Source organism: Stegodyphus dumicola, chromosome 5, assembly GCF_044657685.1.
Source record: "Stegodyphus dumicola isolate Sdum_Otavi_A_Nest chromosome 5, ASM4465768v1".
Lineage (NCBI taxonomy): Eukaryota > Metazoa > Arthropoda > Arachnida > Araneae > Eresidae > Stegodyphus > Stegodyphus dumicola.
Window position 1 is genome coordinate 212,715,617 of NC_140772.1, and position 25,924 is coordinate 212,741,540.

The 25,924-nt window shown below is 32.1% G+C and overlaps 1 protein-coding gene across 4 annotated transcripts in view; it reads right to left on the minus strand.

Moving 5' to 3' along the window:
* Positions 1-25,924, minus strand: part of LOC118184643 (uncharacterized) — a 343,022-nt gene that overhangs the window by 66,665 nt on the left and 250,433 nt on the right. For 3 of the 4 annotated variants that reach the window (XR_015041413.1, XR_004757466.2, XM_085817646.1), the window contains exon 3: positions 24,533-24,788. Coding sequence is in view for 2 of the 4 variants with exons in the window: in XM_085817646.1 (XP_085673772.1) it covers positions 24,716-24,788 (73 nt within the window). In the remaining 2 variants the exon portion in view is untranslated. Of the gene's footprint in view, positions 1-24,532; positions 24,789-25,924 lie in introns of those variants that run through there. The other variant, XM_085817647.1, reaches the window with a different exon arrangement.

The window sequence follows — 25,924 nt, forward strand, 5'->3', positions numbered from 1 at the left end:
ATAAAAAATATTTAGTGAGCATAAGAATTTAAAACAATATGAATCTTTACATCGTATTGAATGTTCGGACATTTTTTCAAGTAAAACAGAATTTGAAGAAAATCTCACGAACCTTTTTTTTTTTTTTTTAATTTTGCCGGTGTCAAAAGAAACAGAAATATGCTGATGATGATTTTTTGAAACAGCAGGATACTTCTCTTCTTATAAATTGCATCCATTGTTTACAAGTGTTTAAAAGAAAAAGTGATCTCTTACACCACATTCGAATGCGACATGATTTGATGTGAATCTTATAAAAACGAAGAAACGTTGACATCGTTAATACATGCAAGTCTTCTAAAATCGCAAGTCTTAATAGTATGTTCGCAATTGAATCGATTTGGTAGAACATAGAAAATGATCATGTCTTAGATGTACTTCTTGAATATATAAAATTGTAGTTAGTAGGGAAAAAATGAGTTATGATGTAGTTACACTGAGTTATGATATCGGTGTTTGAAATGGTAATCAACAGTTACATTTAAAATGTGTCGTGAGTGTGAAAATGCAGAAATAAAAGAGCTTTGGCGAATTTAATAAACTTGGTTCAATGTGGTTGATGGAAAAATTTGTTCCATGTGAATTAAATAGTGTAAGATATGAACCTCTTTCTCTCAATAGTTAATTATTCAATTGTAAGACAATTAAACTTTAAATATATATGCATATAGTACATGTAATGATTAATATTACATTGATTAATGTAAATAACTGATGATATGTGTATTAACATAGTGAATGTTCGCTTTTATGAAGTTCTAAGCATTACTTTAAATACCATTCATAAAACTTTTATCTCATATATACAAACATGACAATATCTATTGAGTTTTCGTTTATTCTTTGGAATGTATGAAAGTTTAAATATTTTTTTTTTTTTTTAATTTAGTGTAGATTGGAGTAAAATATCTGTATCTTTCTTCATTTCAATCGGTAATATCTGTATGCTGGTAAAGGTACATATGTTCGTAAGAATTATACTGTGTCACATTTTTGACAATCTTCTTTCATTCATATTAGCTAATAAGAGAATTATTGAAGTTAGTAAAGTAATGAAAATCAACGTTATTGAAAGAAAACTCTAAAAGCATTTACATTTCCAGAAATATATCAAAGTTCCTTTTCTTAAAAACAGCAGGTGTATCGTAGTTTTTATTTCTATTTCATTAAAAGCTGAACTTGTAAAATAAAAATTTTCTATTAGTGTAAGGTAAACAAAAAGAAAATCAAGAGACAATCCGTATCATGAATGAAATTCAAGTCTTACATCGGATTAAAAAGAAATATTCTGAATCTAAATGTTTATGCCTATTTAGCTCAAAATGCGTTTATTTGTGTTATAAATTTAACTAAAACCATTCTTATAACAGTATGTTGCCTTTAAACTGGGTAAAAGTGTTAAGTATATTTTCTGATGGTATTGATATACCTGTCAAAGAAGTTCTAGAAACCTCAAATGTCGAAAGAGCATATGATAAGAATCTCCTTTCCTATCGCTGCGTCAGTTACAGGTTAAGGGGTGGCTTGAATGGATAAAGGAAATGTTTGTGCAAAAATATAGTAGTTCTATTTTGAAATGAGAAATAATTCGCTTTTTGTCAATTAAGGAAACTTGTGGTATTATTAAACAGAATGCCAGTGAAAGACATTGCGTTTGCATAGTGAATTATGAAGGTACTGAAATGTAGTAAAGAAGGTGAATGAAAGAATTAATTTGAACAAATAAGGTAAGGCTATCATTAAAAGAAAAAACTGTTTAAAAGATGTATGTTAGAATTAAAAGTAAGATGTTAAAATTTAAAAAGATGTAACAGAGTAAAACCAAAGAATACTGGTAATTACTATCTGGAAAACAGTAATTTGAGTACGATATTGAAAAAGTTGGTTTTAAGAATTTCTTTATGCATGTGATGCAAAACAATTGCTAGTTTATCATGAGTGCTGACATAGATGCAATTAGTGCAGGAAAAATAGTAAAATTAGTATAGTTAGTGTCTCTAAAATATGAAAAAATAATAGTGTGAGCAGTGTAAATTCATTTGAAGTACTGAAATATGACATAGACTAAATATCAGAAAATGTAAGAAATATTTTGGTATGTGTGGATGAAACACTGAACGTGGTTGTAAAATTAGAAATGAAAATTATCAACACACTTAAAGGTAATCGGGATTTAAAACTAAATATGATGTTAGAAACTTTTAAGACCATAAAACTATATGAGAAAGAAATACATTTAGATATAAATGGTATTAAACTGTAAAGTTGTGAATGGAAATTTCTGAGTAAAACCTGTAGATGATCTATTATGATCGAGGAATAAAACAAGTATTATAAAAATTGTAAGGAAATATTTGAATATGGAGTAAATGAAAACAATCCATATCGTTAAAATGAATAAAAAGGGATAAAATGTTGGAATTACGAGTGATGAGACAGAAATAAAAACATTATAATAAATAAGTTAAACTAGAATTAAGAAATATAAACACAGAAGGGAAATCGTGAACGTAAAAAAAGCAATTAACAGTTATAGACTTAAGTTTTTTAAAAAAAATATTCGGTAATATAAGGAAAATATTGTTGAACATGTGAAAGAAATTAGAAATTCTGTAGGAAATTTAGTCAAAGAACTAAGATCATGAAAAATAAACGTTTCTTTTTAAATACAATTTCATACCACTAAGTTAAAGTGTGTATAGAATACTAGAATGGTTTAAAAAAAGTAAATGAAGTTAAAATTCAGAATATATTGAACATTATAACGTTAAAAAAAGTGTGAAATTGCATCTAAAATTAAGTAATGTAACAAATAAACAGCACGTGCGGGAACGTTTGTGAAATATAACATATAAGTTAAAAATCAGGGTATGCTGAAATTTATGAAAGGTGGGAAAAAAAAATAGTATGTGGAAATTAAATAAAATATTACAAATTAGAAACGTTAAGTATTAAAAAAATATGACAGTAAATGAATATGTTATTATGAACAGAAAACCTAAGAAATAAGTTAAAGTTTCATGGAAAACTAGAAAGGATAAAAGTATCAGAATAAAATTGAGTAATAAAAACAAATTATCTTGTAGTTTCATTTTCATGACATGATGAACTATCATTAAAGGAAAGTCTTTTTTATATTTGTTTCTTTTACATTGTTTTCAGAGTCGCGCATTGAATAATTTTAACACCAGACTTAAAAAATATATATCTAAAACATATAATTCACTTTTTCATTAATAGAGGGCAGCATCGCTATATCATCAAAATTAAGATGCAGAAAATATTTCCCGTTGCCAATATAAAAAAACTAACTTTAAATGAAAAGCAGGAGGTCTACAACTCAATCAGCAGTCTACCAACAACTCAACTCCACTCGAAACCACGCCTCCTAGTGTGATGACGTTGCCTTTGGCCCCGCCCTCTGTGTGACGTCATTGACCACGCCCCCTGACCCTCTGACCCTCCTGTCGCAGAACTGTCATTTTCATGCTACTAGCGGTTCTGCACGCTAGGCCGGTGTTCCAGAGGCCCGTGGTTCGATTCCCGGCGAAGGCGTAGCCCTTTTCATCTTGCCTTCTTCCAAAAAATACCTAATGTCTCTACAAGCAATTAATGTTCGATTCACTATTATCATTGTACAGTAATAAACCTCCGATTTTTTTTTTTTCCTTTTTCTTTCAAAGAATGAGTATTTTGTATAATTAGAATTCATTCTATGCTTGACTTGTAGCTAGCAACAGAAATTCTGCAGATGTATCTCAGACCAAATTAATTTGCTTTGTTATGGAGATAATCCCTTGCGAAGAACTACAGAAAAAAAAACTTCTTAAAAATCCTTCAATTTTAACTCTAACTTTGCGTGATGCAAAAGAGGTAGAAACTCACGGAAAAGAAAAACAAATAAACAGAACACAGGCTCGAAACCAACGTAAATCCCTGCAAGAAATTTCGCTCGGTAGGTGGAGCCAGAGTGGCACGTGGCAATTTTTCGTGAGCACGCGCTCACCTCTCTCACCTGCCGCAACCCGGGGCAACAAAAGAGAAGAAACACAAATTTAAGCCCCCCTCACAACACCAAAGCTTTTTGCGGACACTCGACTGTTCGCTTGGCCCCGGGCCACAGACGTGTATCGACACACGCAATGGTCGGTAACCGGTGTTGCCCCGACTTGCAACACACCTGGCCCTTTCTAGGGACCCCCCAGACATCCCCCCTTTCGTTGCTGTCATGGCCGTATGCAAGGAACTCTTCCAATGATTATATCATAATAGATTGTGGCTGTGCCCAGAGGACCTTTTAAAAGTCGCGAAGTTTAGACACTTGTTTTGGTATTTTATTTTGTTGTAATGTCACTTTTTTTCTCTTTTAGGAAGATTCATGTTTGTTTTGGATGTTCCTGGTGGATGATTGGAGCATTGTTTTCTGGCAATGGATAAAAATAAAGTCTTCATAACGGATTCTCTTCGCGGATAAACAAATAGTGTTTGCCAAAGGTGACGAACTTTATCTTGGGAATCAAGAGTTATTGGGATCTGCGGAATATTTATCTAAGGAAAAAAGTTGGTCAAAAATGTGGCACTCAAAACTGTCAAAAAAATATTGGTCAAAAATAAAAATAAGTAAATAAGTAAATAAATAAATGGAAAAAGAAAAAGGACCTTCTGATATTTGAAATTTCTTACATATCCTAATTTAGATTTGAAGTTCAGTAAAAATAGGTAAGTAAATAATAATAAAAATTAAAATGTGGAGTAAACTTTGCAACAATTATATGCAGTTGACATTTATTTTGATTATGGTGAATAGCTGCTAACGAAGCTCATGAGTACAAAACCCAGTTTTATCCAGCTCGGCTCTTCAACATTCAAAAGATGAAAATATTCGAAACTTTGTAAAGGGTTATGCATCTTAAATGGTAGATATTTTCGCTCTGAATCCGGGAGTACGTTTACATAACAAACTAGCTTATAGTTTTAAGTACGCAAGCTTTCATATTCCAATATTTAGCAGAAGTGGTGAAAACAGTGTTTTCAAAAGAATCTCTAAAGAAAAAAAAGAAAAAAATCTGAAAGCTTTCAGATTTTATATTCCTCCCAAAAGACCGTTTTTAGCCCAAAATGGCTATTAATTTCAAAACGGGATTTTGCGTCGATTCACTTTCAAACTGTTGCCACCAAATATTATCGCCATGTATTATATTTAAAGAAACTAAATTATGAAGAATCCGCATCCATGAATGAACGTTGTTCGCACTGTGAAGAAACAACGGTACCTAGACCCATCAAATTTTGAATAACGTAGACCTTCAACTGAGCATGGGCACTTGGAAGCCCAAATTTTTTAATTTGGAATTTGGTCTATTATCATTTTAAAATTTTGTAAACCTTTAGCGAATTTTTTATTAACAAACTCAGCGATTTCAAAGCGGGCAATGACAACACCATACAAAAAAAAAAAAAAAAAAAAAAAAAAAAAAAAAAAAAAAACTGAAATTTTTCAGATTTTAAATTACGTCTAAAGGGGCGTTATTTTTTTTTTTTTTAACGTTTTGAGTGTTACCTTTATTTATTAAATATCATGTTCTTTGCACTTAAACCATAAAATTCAGTTCAAGAGCAATATCGCAAAATAATGTTAAATTAAGCATATCTTTAGAATTTCCGATATACACAGTCTCGCGAGCTGGAGATAAAAGTATTTTTTTTTTTATATAACGTTGCCATTTCTCGCTTTTAAAGCATTGAGTTTGTAAATCAAAAATTCGTTAAAGTTTTACAAAATATAAAATCTATAATAAAACAAATTCCAAATTTGGGATTTCAGATGCCCATATTCGGAGTAGGATTTCGTCATTCAAAATTCGATGGCTCTATGTACCATTGTTTTATCACAATGCGAGAAATAGACAATCATTTATGCAGATTTTTCATTATTTAATTTCTTGAAATATAATGCAGGACTCTAACATTTTGTGGCAACAGTTTGAAAAGTGAACCGACGTTTATGAGTCCGACGCAAAATGCCAAAACGAAAGCAATAGTCCTTCGGGACTGAAATCCCTTTGGACTAAAAAATTATCTTCAGCATGCGAGACTGTATTGAAAGTTCTAAAGATACGCTGTTTTGTTGTTTTTAAATATTTTGTGATATTGCTATTTGAATTGAAATTTATGTGTTTTAAGTGCGAAAAACATAATGTTTAATAAATAAAGGTAATACACAAAACATTAAAAAACACCCTTTTGGGGGTAATATAAAATCTGAAAGCTTTTTTATTGTATATTGTCACCGAATAAACTCGCAAGTTTTCTTTCGAAAAGATAAGAATTAAGATTTATTCTTCTACTCTGCACTTTTCAATGCTTTGTGTGTCACCTTTATTTATTAAATGTCATGTTCTTCGCTCTTAAATTCAATTCAACAGCAATATCACAAAACATTTAAAAACACCAAAAGAATCTTTGGAATTTTCGATGCACAGCCTCGCGTGCTCGAGATAAAAATGTCTTCCCCCCCCGTACAGTGTTGCCATTGCTCTCTTTGATATCATTGAGCTTCTTAATGATAAACTCATTAAAGTTTTACAATATTTGAACTAGATAAGAAAATTAATTTTAAAATCAAAATTCGTGCTTCCAAGTGTCCATATTCGTTTGGAAGAATATTTTTTTCAACGTTTGGTCGCTCTAAGTGCCGTGGTTTCTTCACAATGCGAAACACATTCATGCAGATTCTTCATTATTTAGTTTCTTTAAATGTAATAATTAATAATATTCGGTAATATTTGTTGGCAACAAAGTTTGAAAAGTGCCGTTTTGAAATTAATAGCCTTTCGGGATTAACGCCCTTTGGGCTAATAAGCCTAAAGGAAAAATACTCCGCTTTAATATTAAGTATCTTCTGAACGAATTCAAAAGAATGAATTTTCTTATCTTTGAATTCAAGTCTATAAATGCACGCTGTCATCTGCAAATGTGCGTGACGCTGAGGTTTATGATCACATGAAATTAAAACATTAAAAATCAATAAATGCAAACAGTTTTGATTAACCTGTCGATTCAAGAAAAATGAAGTAGAACTTGTTAATGCTTAAGAAGAATTCAAAACTTTCCTAGAAAATCTTCCAAATCGTAGCTTTTAGCTGTTAATATATAAATACTAACCTTGACATACATAAAAACTGGTAGATTAATTGTATATATAAATAAATTAAAATAAGTCATTTATTTAAAATTCATCCCATGTTTAGTTCGAAATAAAATACTCAAAAACTAAACGCACTAGTTAACTGCAAGAAAAAGCGTTCAAAACCAAAAATGAAACAAGAAATTTCCATCTTTCTCTGCTTCGTTTTTATCAGGGATTTGATGCAACGAAAGTAGTGAATAAATCAGTGTTTCTGAACCAAAAAATCTGATGTGCACAACACATGACTTCCTTGTACGGAATATCAATTATACGCATTTTCCTGCATTTCATTTAAACTTATTTCCTCGATTTTCATTAGAGATATATTTCTCATTCAATTAATTTAGTTCTCACACCGCGGCAAGGCAAAAATACATCAACACTCGAAGTATATTTATTAAAAATTAAAAGATATAAAAAACATAAAACATTAAATGCAGTTAGAACAATTTTAAAAAATTTGCATTTAAAATGCAGGCAAGAAGGCAGATTTTTCGGTGCGCAAAACTGAAAATTACCTTTTGGTCCCACTCCGCAAAAAGACACTGAACGTGCATAAAGACTTAATTCACTACTCTGCTAAGTTTCAAATGTAAACAAATGTGGTTGCTACGGTAAAAAACAATTAGGCTTAGCCGCACTTAAACGACTTTTAAAATTGTTGATAATGCTACAACTGTTGCATGCTAATTAACTAACGGCATAAAAACCTTAACCGGATAGCTGATTGTTCAAACACACATCCCATTTTTTAAAATAAACGAGTGGGCTGCGTGCAGAACAAAATGTAAAAGTTCTATGTACACCTGAAAACAAAATGCATAAAAATATTTCAGTATGAATAAAATCAGTTCATTCTTTTCAGGCAACAACCAATTCGTAAATAATTTTTTGCTGCCAAACCAGGAAACAAAACTTTTGACAGTTCAGGTTAATACGTATAACATCAGGATTTAAATTTAATGCAGTATAACAACTTTGTTTTCAATACTTAAAGAAGAATTAACGTGAGAACATAACGTTTGAATTATCCTTGTGGATATATTAGATTTTTTCGGAAGCAGGAGAGGTGAAAAATGAGCAATGTCCTCGCAAGGACTAGATCCACGGACCTCTAAAAGTCGCGTCGTGCGTGCTGACCACTACACCACGAAGGCATGCTAAGGAGGCGGAAGAAATACCTTACATCTTAACCTGAAACAAAAGAGCTTCCAACAGCAGCCATTTACTTACACTGCTGAAATTAACGAAAAGTTTTTGACTTACAGAGAAGTGACATGCAATCGTGTGTTTTCTTCAACTTCCGAATATGGCCGTATATAATAATAATATGTTTAATATTTGGCAATGCTAATTATATTTCAGAGTTTATAAAATTTTTGATTTACAAACTAAAGGAATTCTACTGCTACAATAAAGAGTTTAGATTTGCAAGGGATTCAATGAATTTTATAAATGGGAATAGAAACAATACTGGGAATTTTGGTTTGATGTTTTCGACTTTTTTCTGTTTTAATCTGGTTTTAAATCTTTTGTTTTAATTTTTAACTGCATTTTTGTTTGTCTGTGTTGGGTGTGCTGCGTTCACCATAAGACCGGCTATTATCGGTTAGGTAGGTTGCAGCACATTCGTATATTACATTACATTATAATTTGAAAAGGAGCAGTGGCAACACTTTTCGAAATAAAGCATTTTTTGTTGCCACTCGGCAAAATGAGTGCGAAATTTAGCGTTTTTATTTTCGATTTTCTTTACTTAATGTTATTTGGGTTCTTTAGAATTTTTAGTAAACGAATATTATATAATAACACACTGCTTTGATACCAAAATACACTCACATAGAATTTAAGTCAATATACATAAATTCATATTAATAATTTCTAATTTTCATTGAATGTCTTGTAACATGCTATATGGAAATCCGCATTTAGGAATAGTTCTTGAATCAAACTCAGTATTCAAGACGTAACTGAGACGAAATCAGATTTTAGCAAATAAAATGCATGATGTAAACTTCAAAGATTTCTTCAAAGTCAAGAATTCTTAAAGCTGAAGCTTGTAAAATTTTTTTAGCTAAGCTTATTTTGAAGAGACAAATAAAACTTGCATTCTAATCTTAGGAATTTTAAACTAAAATCTGGAAGGATTTAAGTTTATTCCAGCGTGCAGTAATACAAGGGTGAATTAAAAGGAATAAGAACGGAAATGCTTCGAAGTATATATTTTTTCCTCTCTCAGACTCTTAACTTTGTAATGTTCCAACATAAAAATTTACAGCTTAATGTGTTGAACCTTAAGAACTGGTAAGCGAAAAATCGCTTAGTTCAGAAAGATAGAAACGTAAACGTGCGAAGGGTTAGTTACTCTTTATTAATTTAGAAGTCAAACAACAAAAATCAGCGTTATATTTTTCAAATTTTCACAGGACTAGTTTCGATGGTTTTACCGAACCATCATCCTCAGCTGCAAAAGCGCAAATGAACGAGATAGGACATAATGATAAGATAAGAAAGCCTAGACAAGAGACAAGCTACTGGCGCCCTCTGTTGATGAAACCAGAACTAAAACATCATTTCTTTAAACTAAAACATCATTTTCATTTTGGAATTAGGGTCGTTAACTAGAACAGAAAGATCCTAATTCTAATTAATTAGTTAACGATCCTAATTCCAATCCATCTTTGCCATCAGCTTTTAAAGAAATTATGTTTTAGTTCTGTTTTCATCAACAGATGGCGCCAGTATCTTATCCCCTGTCTAGGCTTTCTTATCTTATCTAATCTAATCATTATATCCTATTTCGTTCATTTGCTCTTTTGCAGCTGAGGATGATGGTTCGGTAAAACCATCGAAACTAGTCCTGTGAAAATTTGAAAACATAACGCTGATTTTTGTTGTTTGATTTCTAAATTAATATTTGTTCGGCGTGTTATTGTATTTTAATTTCCCTTTATTATTGAAAATAAATTTAACAGTCGACTCCTTCTTGGAGTTTACAGCAAAGCCTCCACTTGGTCTTGAACTCAGAAATACTAAAAATAAAACTTAACTATCATATAGCTATTAAGATTCTACAAGCGTTGGCCTCTTAACGTTAATTAAACGGCGAAGCTATCAAGGACTGAAATACGGCTGAGCGTAGAAATAGCTTTACAGAGAGCGTAGCCTAAAAGGCGAACACGCGCTGGTCAGAATCTCTGGCTCTCTAACGAAGTCAGTAGGACTTCACCTTTAAATACTTGATCTTCTTTCATTTGCATTTAACCGCGATTGTAAAAACACGTTCAAGGAAGAAACTGTAAGCTGAAATTAAGAAAGATAGGAAAGTGACTTTCACTAAAAATTAACTGTTAAAACTTAGGATAAACCTTACAACTTCAATATGGAAAATTCTATATCTATAATTATCTGTGACTCCATGGAATTATATGCAAAGCAATAAAACATAAATTTCGAATGATATTCAGGCATGCAAGTTCAATGATTAACATTGATATTTAAATGGGTAAACAAATTTAAGTCATTTAATACTGTACGTGATGATATGATATGTGAAAGGGCGTGTATGTTAGCGGATAATGCGAACTCTGGGAATCAAAATCTGTTTTAAAATCTCTTCATCCAACGAAACACAGACCCAGTTCCTCAAACTTATCCATGCGTAGCATTCGGAAAATTAATATCAGCGTGAAGCATTTTCATTTGAAGGTTCTGCAAGTTTTTCCTGAAGATGACGTATCATAAAGATATGCGGCTTGTTTTGCTTTTCTAGAATAAATGACAAATTTAATGATAGATGGATTTTAAAATTCTTTGAATGATTTAAGCCATGCAGAGATAATGATGCTCGTAACGTAGAACAGTATTAAATAATTCAAAAATTAAACGTCTATTTTGTAGGCAAATTATTTATGAAATCCGTATGTATTATTGAAAAAGTTCCTGATATTTAATCCATGTATGTTTGGCTAATAACAGAATATTGTACCAAAGTTAAGACTATGTTAGTAGTGATGCAATCGTAACTTTATTTATTGTAAGAGTGAGTGAGTGAGTGAGTGAGAGTGCGGTTTTTGGCGCAAAACCAAAGATGGTTATAATGCACCAAACACAAGGGGAGATGATCAAAATTTATGAAATTAAAATACAATAAATAAAAAACAGATGGACAAATATACCAAATCCAGAGGATGAAGTCATATAAAAACAAGGTAAAAGCACACATTAAAATCCAAGACACAATCTTCAAAACGAATTACATTAGGTGATAAAAGCCAGTCTCTTTTAAATAATAAAATTAATTACAATTGACCTCTCTTCCGATTAAACGGTCGAGAGGTAAGTCACAGCTATTAAAATATTTCTCACGAAGACTATTAAAATATGGACATTCAACTAAAATATGACGGACAGATAAACAAACATTACAATTTGAACAAGCAGACTCATTCTCAGCTTTCAAAAGATAGTTATGTTTCACTCTAGTGCGACCAATTCTAAGGTGAGTCAAAAGAACTTCTTCCTTACGATTTCCAGCAAAATCCCAATGCTCAATCCTAGGCTTTACATTTCTGAACTTGCTGTGAAGCTGAACATCCCAAATTTGCTGCCATTTCTTTCGGATCTTCCCCTTGATGACACAGCAGATGTCTCTAAAAGGGATAGGGCGACTGGACAGTTCAACAGCAGATTTGGCTGGGATATCTGCAAGCTCGTTTCCCTTTATTCACGCATGCCCGGGAACCCAACAGTACAGGATTTCATATCCACGAATCGTTAAATTTATATGAATTTTGAGAACATCCACTACCTCAGTGAGTATTGGGAAAGGCTTCCAACGATTTAAGAGCACTATACGAATCTGTATGAACGATGAACTTTTTGTGGCAGAACTTTGAGATGTACAAAAGACCATAATATATTGCAGTTAGTTCAGATGTTAGGACTGAGAAATCATGATGCAGGCATCTGCCCTCTATGTAATCTTGAAATACAAATACCATCCTGACATGATCATTTGACTTAGATCCTGTCTGTATATATCGGATAATAACTACTATATTTGTGCCTGTGCTCAGCGAAGAGTTGCCTGTAAATGATCTCGTTAGTGCTTGCCTTCACGTGATGTTTGAAAACATCAAGAAGCTGAATCCGTGCATTTTCCCAAGGTGGGATTTCAAAATTCTGTACTGCTTGGGGGCGCATATCAGAGAGGGAGAGTTCCTCAGTGACAGGGCAAACTCTTAAAAGTTACACAGAATGGACGTGTTTCAAATATAGTGTTACACACATTATCGAGTAAGCACAGCTTATTAGTGGTAACAAGTGGAGATAAAAAAAAATCTGCTTTATTTCATAAAGTGTTGCCACTGCTCGCTGTCGAGTCGTATAGCATGTTAATAAAAAAAATTTCTACGTTTTACAGAATAGAAAATAAAAATAGCATTCCCATTTTTAAATATGTGATTCCGGATCCCAGAAATTCATAAGAATCTATTTCGACCGTTCTCATCTTTGTACGACTTTAATCAGCCGAGATATTAACTAAAATCTCCGGAAAATGGACGTTTCTGAACTTGCTGTAAAGCTGAACATCCCAAATTTGCTGCCATTTCTTTCGGCAGCAAATTTCACTCACTTTTCCGAGTGGTAACAATCTCGCCCGCTGGAGACATTCTGAAAAGTGTTTCAAAATCATCTTTAGTAATTTATTTTGAAAAACTTTTAAGTTTTTACTATAGGTTTTAGCAACAGTGCTCCAGGCAGGAATACCGTATAGTAAAATGGGTCGAATCATAGTGAGATAGTGGTCGAATCATAGTGTTTTATTCTTATGTGAAGTTTCGAGTTTCTTCATAGGAGAGGATAAAGGGCAATAACCACTGCGTTAACTTTTCGTAATGCATTCATAGTTTGTTCTTTAAACAATAGTTGTTCGTCAAGGAGCACATCTAGGTATTTAATAGAGCCGTTAACTGGTATTTGTATATTATTAATTTGAATATCAACGTCAACAGGAGTATTCTTTTTATATCTTCTAAAAACAGTGACGTTACACTTATTTGGGTTTAATTTAATTCTCCAGATCTTCAACCAATGATCAGTGATGTTAACTGCGAACTTTAGCCTGTCAATAGCCAGTTGCGGTTTTAAAGACTTCGTAAGAACGACAGTATCATCTGCATACTTAGAGATTTTTTTCATTTAATTTCTGCGGCATGTCATTTATTAAGATGCTAAATAGGATCGGCGCTAAAATGCTTCCTTGGGGAACGCCAATTTTAATGATCTTTCTATCGGAGAGAGATTTTCCAGTTCGAACTTGAAATGCACACTTTTTTAAATAGGAATACATTAATTTAGAAGTCAAACAACAAAAATCAGCGTTGTACTTCAAATTTTCACAGTGAAATTGTGAAAATTTGAAAATATAACGCTTATTTTTGTTGTTTGACTTATAAATTAATATCTGTTCGGCGTGTTAGGAGTACATTAATTTGATGAGATGGATAGGGAAACAGGTTTTTGCATTTTGAAGAGAAGGCCGGCATGCCATAATATGCCGAATGCTTTTTCTATGTCTAAAAAGCATGCAGCGACAGCATTTTTCTCAATAAAAGCGTCAGCAATAAATTCAGTCACATTAATGAGCTGATGTGTGGTACTATGAACTCGACGAAATTAATATTATTCGGAGTCGATGATATTATTCTTTTCCAGGTAATGAATTAGGCGAATTTAAATAATTTTTTCCAAAAATTTATCATTGCAGGGAAAAAGGCTTATTGGACTGTACCCGGTGGTTTCTTTTGGATTTTTACATGGTTTAAGGAAGTTAATGACTATAGCATGCTTCCATTGATGTGGGAAACAATTTAAACGGAGGCAGGCATTAAAGAGATTTGTTAATAATACGATGTAATGCCAAAGAAGTTCTCTGATAGATTTATTGAAAATTGAATCGTATACTTGTGATTTTATAGTCTTGAGATTCTTAATGACGTTCTGTACTTCTCTCGTTCTGTACTCTTCTTCTGTGATTCTTAATGACTAGGTGGGTTATAAATAATTTATGTCGGTGCGATGAATTAAATTCTCGTTGAATTTTTAGACTTCTTGTTCAGTTTCAGGGTCGTAGTTGGGATTAAGAGTAAAGGTATTTTCAAGGTGCTGAGCTAAAATTATATATATATATATATATATATATTACGTGAAGTTTATATCATGACGTCATACCTATTAACCTGAAGTTTATGATACCTATTGACTTGAAGTGTCAAAAGGCTTTGTTTCCTGGTTTGGCAACAAAAAATTATTTACGAATTGGTTGTTGATTGGAGAGAATGAACTGATTTTATACATATTGAAATGTTTTTAGTCATTTTCTTTTCAGATGTAAATTTTGTTTTGGCCACAGCCCTGGCGGACTTGCCTGCTAGTTTGAATTAAATTTAGTTACCAGTAATACTGTATATGAAAATTTTCAGCACTGCTAAAGTAATTTTAAAATCATCTTTCAATTACAGAAATAAGAGTAAGAAGAAAGATTATAACCGATTACTATCTAACCCCTGCTTAAAATGCTTATAATTATTAAGTTCTATTTTAATTCGGTAACTGGAGATTTCTGTAGTGAACATATGGAATTTAGTGACTTTAGAATAATCTGTTTTTTTTTTTTTTTTTTTTTTTTTTTTTTTTTTTTTTTTTTGCTATGTTTACAGAATAAAGCATATTAGTAGCTGTGACTAAAAAGTATTATTTAGACATACAGTTAGCTTTTAAAAGTCACTTTGCTAAGCATTTTTTTTTTTTTTTTTTTTTTTTTTTTTTTTTTTTTTTCACGATGCGGAAGACAGATGCAAGACGTTATGTTACGTGGACTAACAGGAGCTTCTTTTTGACCTGGGACACGACCTGAGAAAAATTAAATTGATAATATCTGAAAAAGCTTTTCAAGGACTTTTCCAAAAAATTTCGGGCGGGGAGAAGGGAATGAAATGAGGGAAGAAAAGCATTGCAGGCTATAACTAAAAATATTTATGTCAGTGCTCTCTTAAAAGCTATGAAGTTAAAAAGATAAAAAGAGTCTCGTATCTTCTTTTTGCGATATGTTTTAAAACTCTTCGCATTTTATTTTTTTTTATCTATAATTTTTATTTGAAATTTATTTTTAAGAAAAATATTTTTATTTATTTCCTTATTCCTTTATTTATTGACTTAAAAATCTCTGGATGCCATTCATGAGAATTCCTGCACATTATCAAAGAATCCTTCCCGGAAACGCTTCATCAGAAACAATAAGATAAACTGCCCTTAAAAATGTTGTGTGTTTTAAAAATACCTTGTTTTTTGAGGCAAAACGACATTTTTATGATGAACTCTTTTGTTACTGAAGTAAACGTTTACCACGCGCTTATTATTATTACTATTATTAGCCATACAAGCACAATAAAATATTTCTCCCTTTTTAAAAAAAATCTGGTGTGGACGCCACATGACATCCTTGTATGGCCTAATAAATTATACATATTATTCGCTGCGCGTTATTCAGACTTATAGCCACGAATTATTCTAACTCAGGTAACCGATCCGTCTAGGCAAGTTGAAAATGACATCAAAAATTGTAAATTTTGAAATTAAATTTTCCGGTCATTTTTTGTCGTACGTAAATTAAAGTTCGTTAAATTTTATTTTGTCATAGCGAATAAAAAACATGTATACATACATGTATACATACGGGATACAGCAATAAAATTTGAATTTCGTTCTTTGTCGAATATTAATTCATTTTTCTAAATTTGACCTTGCCAAAACATAAATATTTTCCTCATTTAAAACACTTCTGTAATTGGAGGTACATGACTATGACCAATTATTACAATATTACGAAAATAAAGGCCGGGTAAGTGGGTGAGCGTATATATGACATAATAAAAGCAAGGAAAAGACGGAGCAGTGTTGATGCGTACGTAGATCCATATTAGAGAGGAAGAATTCCGATTGCGAAGTATGCTAATATGTTGACTTGGTAGTATCCAAAAAACTTGGCATTCGAGGCAGTTTTAATTCCATTTTTATTTTCCTGTTGACGTTTTGTGGCCACAGTCACTTGGCACTCTAATCATGCCCTTTTACAGATCACTTACATTTTTTATATTATTGCAATAGCAAGCAAGACAGCGAAGTTACAGAAATGACGCAATCGAGAGAAGTTATTACGATTTTTAGAACTGAGAGAGATAATTAAATTGCCCCTTTGGACTAAAATCGTTTAAATTGATTTCGGAACGGTTATTTTTTTTCCCAATGGCTGGCCCAAATCGTCCACAGACGTTGGCCACTGCTAAGTCCACACGACAAGGACAAACATGGTGGTCAATTTATTATAGAGGCACCTAATAGGTGGGTCACCTTTGCCTCCTACGCGGGAACGGGCAAGATTCGAGCCCTGCCCTTTGGTATCGGCTCCCCTAACCATTATACAGTCTGGGAGGCTCGATTAAAGTAGGTATTTCCGTTGAAATATAATATCCGAAATTTTCACGATTGCAATCATTTCTTTACTTCGTACAAGGAAGTAAAATGTGTCTTCTAATTCGACTCAAGTAAAGTTCAGAAAGCTACGATAGTTAAATTTCCACATTTCCAGTATCTGCGGATGCAAAATGAAAAACACTAACTTCGACTGATACAGAAAAATTAATTTTAGGATTCAATAGCACGAAATTCGTAGAAAATTACTCGTACTACGAAATTATTCGTAGGAAATTCGTAGGAGTCAAGGGAGGACCAAAAAAAAAAAAGGTATTTTTGAATTCAGAATCGTATAATCGGCAGTCGAGAACTTAATTATCTTCGGCGCATATATTCGTGCCCTGTTCGATTGTAACATCTGCTGTTACATCACATGAAGATTAGAAAATAACAAGGGAAGGAAAACAAACCGTTTTCTCCCCGCCGCGAAATGCAATCAGTAAGTCATGTGGTGAAGAGGCAGAGATGCATGCTGAACTGCGCGGGGGTGTTTCGCTTTTTGCTCGTCGGTTAACTGTTCCCTTTTATTTTTCACGCGGCATGAAAAGATAAACAAGACGCAAATGTGGGGCAAATAACGTGAGGTCATTGCCAGTCAGACGCGACTAATCAAAGATGGTTGTATACAAAGCGGAAAATGACTGGCAGTTGATTTGCAGATTTACAGTAAACATATCACCTATTGAATGCGAGCATAGCATTAACCGTTTTCCAATAGTCGCGTTGTCAAATGATATTTATCGACAAATAAAAGTGATTTCAAGAATACGTTGCTAGGGGGACAGCTACATCTGTAACGCTGTGTGGCTGTGTTACAATTGGAGGTACATAAATTTTTTTGCCACCCTCCAAAAAGACAAAATAAGAGATGCGGAAGAAAATATGACTGGAAAGTACCATTTGAATAAAATAATTAAAAACAATATAAAGTAAAAACATAAAATCTGAAAGGTGTCAGATTTTAATGTCGCCCATAACAAGCCATTTTGGAGTTATGATTTATGTTATGTATCATAAAAATAATTATAATTATTTTTATGAAACTTACATTTTATTATTATGTTTTTTATGAATTATTATTAATTAGTTAATGTATTATTATTATATTACATATTATTATGAATTAATTTGCTATGGGGTTATGGTTTTTTACGAATATGAAATACACAATAAAAGAAATACCAAATTTGGGCTTCCAGGTGCCCAAGTTCGAGTGGAGGACTATGTCATTCAAAATTTTATAGCTCTATGTACCTTTGTTTTTTCACACTGCCAGAAACATACATACATTCATACAAATTGTTCATTCTTCATAATTTAGTTTCTTTAAATATAATGCAGGACTCTAATATTCTGTGGAAACAATCCGAAAACTTAAACGCCGTTTTATAGTGGACGACGCAAAATGGCAAAATGAATTTAATAGCCTTTCTGAGCAAATTGCCCCTTTTGGTTAAAAAAAAAAATAAATTAAAAAAAAAAAAAGACTTTGTTACAGTTTCCTCAAGCGGTAAAACTCGAATCTGATTCCTAGCGATAAAAAGCCCGGAACCATAAATGATGGCAGACCATCTGTCAGTGTCAGAATACCTGGTTAATTACCGATCCAATAGCACTTCCAACTGTCTTGGAGTGCTCAGCTTTACCAAAAGATAATTATAAAAATGAAAGAAACAGATGAAATATCAGATATTGTTTGATCGCATGCTTCGCAATCGTCAGATTCTTGAGAAAAGGAACTGTGAAGAAAACATACTTCTATAATAAAATATACTAAAGATAGCAACAAACCCATCACAACTATGTTGTTAGTACGAAGTAAAGCAAATAAAGGAAATATTGTAATCCCGAAATATTACGGTAAAAAGTATCACATATACATAGTATACATATATTCATCCGCTTATCCGGTTTAAATGTCCTTATCCGGCCTTTGCTTTTGCAATCGTTGATCGAAAACATATACTTCCAATTACAGAATTATTTCAAATGACGAAAATATTCATGTTTTAGCAATTTCAGTTTTAAAAAAATAATTTATTTTATACAAATAACAAAACCTAACTTTTAATGCCATCTCCCGGCTCCTATACTTATATCTGGGAAAGTTCTATACACGTTATAATAAAATAAAATTACAAGAATTTTGACTGGACAAAAATTGACCAGGATATTTCATTTTAAAATTCGCAGTTTTTGATGTCATTTTCAACTTGCCTTGAGGAATCAGTTAATAAAGTTAGACTAATTCGAAGAAATAAGTTTAAATGAAGTGAAGCAAAAAATGTGTATAATTTAATACGGCGTATACGGAAGTCATGTAGAGTGTGTGTATCCGATATTTATTTTCTTTTAATCAGCATTTCCAGCACTTTTTTTTTTTTTTTTTTTGGTGTGTAACTTGAATCCAGATCTGAGCCATGTTGAAAATGCCTCTAAAAATTATTTGTACATATTTAACGCTTAATCTATACACTGCCTGACAAAAATGACTTTTATTCATATGGCGCTTATAATCTTTAATATCTGGGGCCAGAAAATCCAATGTGCAATACCCATAATTCTGTTTCCCCCCCCCCCAAAGTTCTTGTGTATTTTATTTCTAGATTCTATCTGACTTTACATTTGGACTTTTTTTAGCACAATAAACTTTAATACAGCAATAAAGGGTGTACGCGAGCGATTAGACGATATTAATGACGGTTTACGCAATCAATAGGAAAATGTCATTGCCAAATAATAGTAGCGGATAGTCCACTTTATATTGCCTGAACTGCACTTGCCCTTTTAACTATCCTTTGGGTGGGGAAAAGAGAAAAAGAACTTCGGGAAGAGAACTGGCACCAGATGTTCTTTGCAAAAGCCGTTCAACGACTGGACGGATTAATAAATAAAACCTATAAAATGGCAGCAGACGCTATTGCATGAATTCTTCAGCTACCACAAACGTGAAGAGAATGTTGGAGCATTCCTCTATCAAAGAGGAAGATACTTCATGGGTCGTAATGGTCAAACAGGGGACAGGTGAGCTTTCGTTAGCGACCTCTTGCTCAAATTAAATGGAAGATAAAAAAAAAAGAATAAAAGAAAAGAAGATTCAAATGCATGCAAATAAGTGTGGAGGAAAAATGAACATTGTATCAAATGTGAATCGATTTGTTTTAAGGTAGCTCATCTCATGCAAAAGAAGTCTGTTTCCAGTTTAAACATTTATTGCAGTTAACCCGATTTTAAGTGGCTTGTAATGATTATTTGCTAGGCAAGATATAGTGCAATGCATTGCGTTTTATTAAGTACACAAACTATATGAATATTATAAAAATCAGCAATGCGGGGAATTATTAACTATTGGAAACTATACGAACAATTAAAAAGGTGAAATGGAAATAATAATTAAATATCATTCTTCCTGTGTATCCCAACTTCTTGCACTGATAAACAATGCACTGTTATTATCAGAAACATAAATTAACCCTTTACTGCATGCTGCTTCAAATTTGACACAATATTTTTTAGATTAACCCATTAACCGTCAAATTTTTTGTCTCAATTTACATATATTTCTGTGTGTCTAGATTGACATAGAGACTGGAAACTGGAATATAAATGGAATATAAGTGAAATCTGCCATGAGAGGGGATCGACAATGAAGTAGCTCTCACCGGAAAATAAAATTCACATTGACAATAAATTGTTAGTAAATATATTCTAAAGCCATTAGAGAACACGGCAGTATACAGGAGTTGGAAATGATGTACATAATAATATGATATTTGAAAATCTTGAAATCTTGAAATTAAAAATTTTACTTCTTCTCCCAAATAATACTCTCCAGTTCACTCATTTAACAATTACTACTCAACAACTCATGCAAAAGCTTGAGAAAAGTTTAAACAACAATGTAAAAAAGCAATCATTGTTGCCAACCTAATCAAAGTTACCAAATTTTCGCTACTAAAACAAATCACCAAATGGGGATCATGCAGTTCCGAAGCGCAATTCCTTTTTTAACACATTTATCCTTTTGAAATATACAACAAGTTATTTTAAGTGGATAAAAATTACCATATCGAAAAGAAGCAGAACAAATCACCTTTTTTACTTTGTTAAAGTTCTTTTCTTCCTCCAAGGTAGCACTAAACTTGTGGAGATTTTGAATTGTTTTAAAGATTTAAAAAATGTTTACATCATTTGCTGCTCAACATCTTCCCTCTCAAAGTATACAAAATATTGGAATTTATTAATGTAATGAAAATTAATATAATGAATTTATTAATGTCCTTGACACGAATATGGGCCCAAATTTTGCAACCTAAAAATTAATTCAAAGTAAATCATAAATGATTAATTCACTTATTAAGTTACTGGCATAAAGTTTAAAAAGATCTCTAAATAAATATTAAGTAATTCATTTTATTTTAATGTTTAATAAACTGAAACAAAATTGTAACAATTAAAGGATTAAAAAAACTCTAAAAGTTTTCAAATTTTAAATTAGGTCCAAAGGAGTTTTTTTTTTTTTTTTTTTTTTTTTTTTTTTTTTTTTTTACATTTTATGAGTTACTTTTATATATTAAATGTCATGTTCTTCGCACTTAAACCATAAAATTAAGTTTAAGAGCAATATCGCAAAATAATTTTAAAAAGAGAATCTTAAAAATCTTTAGTATTTCCGATACCCAGTCTCACGCGCTGGAGATAAAAGTGTTTTTCTACAACGTTGCCATCGCTTGCTTTGAAAGCCTTGACTCAAATCATCATAAATCAAAAATTCGTTAAAGTTTTACAAAATATGAAATTTATAATAAAACAAATTTTAAATTTGGGCTTCCAGATGCCCATATTCGCAGTAGGATTACATCATTCAAAATTGTATGGTTCTTGGTACCGTTGTTTTATTACAGTAAGAGAAGCATACATACATTTATGCAGATTCTTCATTATTTAATTTCTTCAGATATAATACAGGGTGATAATATTTGGTGGCACCGATTTGAAAGGTGATATAACTTTTTAAAGGTTTCAACGCAAAATTCCAAAACGAAATTAATAGTCTTTCAGGCCAAATTGCCCCTTTGGGCTAATAATTTTTAATAACTAAAAGGTAATTTAAACAAAAAAAGTAATGAGTTAAATAAATAAGTAAAACTTGATAAATAAAAGAACTTATTAAAGTCAAAAATCCAACTAAATTTCTTTAACAATTATATCTAATTTTTTTTTCTAGATGAAACCGAAAGAAAAGTTCAGTGGCCCTATGCATAACTTAAGAATTATCTGTACGTATTTTCATTAGTTTCTTACGCATTCTAACAAAACGATGTGCTGCATCGTTAGTTCCTAGGAAGTAAATCCAACGAACCTGGAAACATATTATACATGTACAGATTTTTTCCTCCTAATTGCCCCAAGTGAAGTTAAAAAAAAAAAGTGCTTAATATCCCGATGAGACAGGCTGAGTAGTTAAAATGCGCACGTGGCTGGCCCAATAGGCGCCAAATACCTTCACGATCCTGAGGTTCTGTCAAAAATAAAAGGTACTGGGAATAAAACGGGGACCACGCACATATCAAGAAGTGATGTTTCCAGAAGGCAGCTGTCACAATTAAGGAAGATGCAAATGCTTTTAATAACAGGCTAAAAACGTTCCTGATTGCGAGAGACAGTCCCTGATTCTAATGCAACATCTGGATTGTATATGTCTGGTAAATACCTCGAATTCCATAAATAATCTCAGACGATGAGATGACATGACTTTTGTTAATTCAGCAATTACTTCTAGATTGAAATCAAGCTTTCTAAAACGTTTTGAAAAAAAAAAATTATTAAATCGACAATTAATATCAATATAAGTCGTTAAATTCTTTTTAAAGAGATTAATATTGTTGTGTGCGTACGGGTTCGTATTAGATTGAATGTACAAGTCGATAAAAAGTTAATAAAAACTTATTCTTATCACAATAAATAAAACAGAACGCTGAAACTTTTCCTCAGAGATATTGGCACAATATCACAATATCTGACAGTAGTTATACTTTCAACTACCAAAATGTTAAATAGAACGCAATCCAAAGCGCAGAGAAAGCAAATCTGATCTCACTGAGAATTCGCTACAATCAATAACAGCACTATGTAAACAACTGACCTGAGATGTTTTTCTCGGGCTTTTTAATCAATCACGAGAATCTTCTGGTAATTTCTATTTTCTAGAGGTTTTTACAAAGCAAAATCAATTACTAGATATCTGTTTATTAAATGTTAAATGCGCGTGTTACTGTATTTTAACTTTTCCGGCGTAGCTTTCTCTTCGAATAAATCTCGTACTGCATTGCACGGGGCAATAAAACAATTTTAAATGCAATTCTACTAAAAATAGCTAACTAAACACAAAAACATAAACAATATAAATTGTATGTAATTACAGGGTTTTCGTAGGCCTTACAGCCATTACTGGAATAAGAAATTTTTATTATGATCTTAATCGAAATATGTGTAACAATCAAATAATCGAGCGTTTCAGAAATCATTTTTAAGATACTCAAAAGATTTACAAGAAGCAGAATTTGGGTAAAGAATATTTTATCCTTCCCTTCCGCATTTCTTATTTGAAATGGTCTTCAGAAATTGAAATACATTATTTAGAATTATGAAAAATGGAAAGACAAGGATGAAAGTTTCATTTCTGGGAAAAGATCCATTTTACGTAAAAAAAGGTAAAAAATTATTGAAAAACTAGCCCGCCTAATGAGCGTCTGCAGCCAAAGCAAAACTTGTTAAGTTCTATGTACCACTGAGAAGGAAATGTACAAAAACATTTCAGAGATGGATAGAGGGGTAAAACTGTATAGATGGTCAAGGGAAAAAAACACACAAAACCTGAAAGAAGACTGAAAAAAACTTTCCAAAATCTCTTATAGAATATCAGAGGCACCCGCAAGAAATCCAAGAAAAGGTTGAAGTCTATAGTAATTAGAGTATCACAGGCACAGGAAAAAATAACAGTCCTAATTAAGATAATCACAATATCAACAGACATTTGAAGTAAATCCAAGAAAACTGTCTGAAAATCTATGATAATTACATATTAAATGAGCAGAAACCTGAAAGAAATTCAAGAAAATTTTCCTAAAGTTATAATCTTAGACTATCAGCGGTCATCTAAAAGAAATCCGAGAAATCATTTTGAACGTCTATGGTAATCATTGAAAGTACTACTGCAGAAAAGAGAGTTTATTCCGCAAATAAATGTGGGGGGGGGGAGTCGTCATATATTTCACTTTAAACAAATTAAGATTTTACATACTGTTGCGAAATGCCCAGCTGCGGTCAGATAGCTTTTCAGCAAAGCAGGGTCAGGTTTGCCAGCAATTGGCAGAAAAAGGACAGGGTTACCCCATTTGGCGATATTTGACAACAAAATTGGCGATATGCCGTAGATTTGCCTGAAGGTAGGTTAGAGCTATATGTACCCTTCCTGTACGTGGAATAGTAGTGTAGAAGAGAGTATCTCGAGTTCCGAGATTAGCTTCAGAGCAATCGACCGAGTCGGGAGCTGTACTTTGGTGCTCTGCCGGGAAGCTGTCTTCACCATTATAGTCTGAAAGGTGCGTTGCTGATTGTTTCAGCGTGTTTATTGTAGTTTTTCGACTATTGTAAACGTGACTTTGGAAATACTGACGAATAAATTGTGTTTGAATTGTTAATCAAGTGTTATCATCAATTACTGCAAATCCACGAACCAGTAGAACACAGCAATACTATTGTGGTTTTAATCAGCAATATTTATTAATAATAAATTTAACTGAAAAGTTGGTAACAATACTTAGTGATGCTTCAACAATTCATAGTTATCAGAACAAATGCACTAACAATATGACGCAGCAAAAGAGAAAACACTTTGTTCACTAATGCTTTTCATAGAAGCAGGCAGTGCTTACCGGATCGTTCGTGCTAAATTTGACGTCTGTCCAGTGTTCTAGTATATCGGAAAATGGTGATTGAAACACAAGGAAAATGAAGAATTCTGAAAAAAAAAAAAAAAAAAGAGACAAGTTTTACAAAATACAAAATTAATTTGCCATTTTGTATATTCAAATATTGATAAAATAAAAATACAAGTATTAAGATAATGCCTGCAAATATACTGGCTGGTCACATCTGACTTCGCTTCAGAAAGTTTAAAAAGAATTTGTGAACATTATCTTATCTCAGACTGGCATTGGCGTAAATGGATGCGCTTTTGAAGCTGAAGATGATGGTTTTGGTAAAACCATCGAAACTAGTCCTGTGAAAATTTGAAAACATAACGCTGATTTTTGTTGTTTGAATTCTAAATTAATAACTGTACTGCTGTTTGCTTTTGTTGTTTACTTTGTTCGCTTAAAAGGAATAAAACCAGGAAGTCACATCGAAAAGAGAGTCCATCGCATCAGCAATTATTCACATAATTTTAATATCTTGCTAATTTCTGGCATTACTGGTAATCATTGAAACTCTTGAATAATAGCTCTTAAAATACAAAAATGCCCTTTATTTTAAAATTCCATTGAAAATAATCATTTAGTCTGTAAGAGACATAAATAAAGAACGTTTAAAAATATTGAGACGCGCATCTGATTAAGTTAAAGGAACTTGATTCCGACTTTAGAGTTCTATCACAGACTTTGTAGCTTGCAAAAGAAACTTTTCGAGGTGATACAAAAGTTACGTATTGTTATCTTCTGTAGTGTGAATATATTTTCATTCGATCATTTTTTTTTTCAAAATATCCCCCAATATTTTTTTAACAAATATAATTCCAGTTAGTGAATATTATGCTAGAGTTTTGAATTCTTTATTCTCATCCTTCTAAGAAAAGTTGCTGAAGTTTCCTGCTCAACCATATCTTCACTTGAATTTAAAAAAAAAATCAAATTAAATTAACTTCTTTCACTTAAATTAGAGAAAATTACCTGAACAATTAAATCTGTGTAAAATGAAAACTTGGAAAAAAACTATATTCTCCATTACTGTGTAAAATGAAAACGATATTCTCCAGATAAAAGAGCTTCTTCTACGGTGTGGAAAAAAGTGCAATACGAAATGGTTTCTAATGTCGCGCATTTCAAGTCAATAAATGTTAGCGAGACGTTTTGGTTCAATATTAAAGAAACTTTTTTT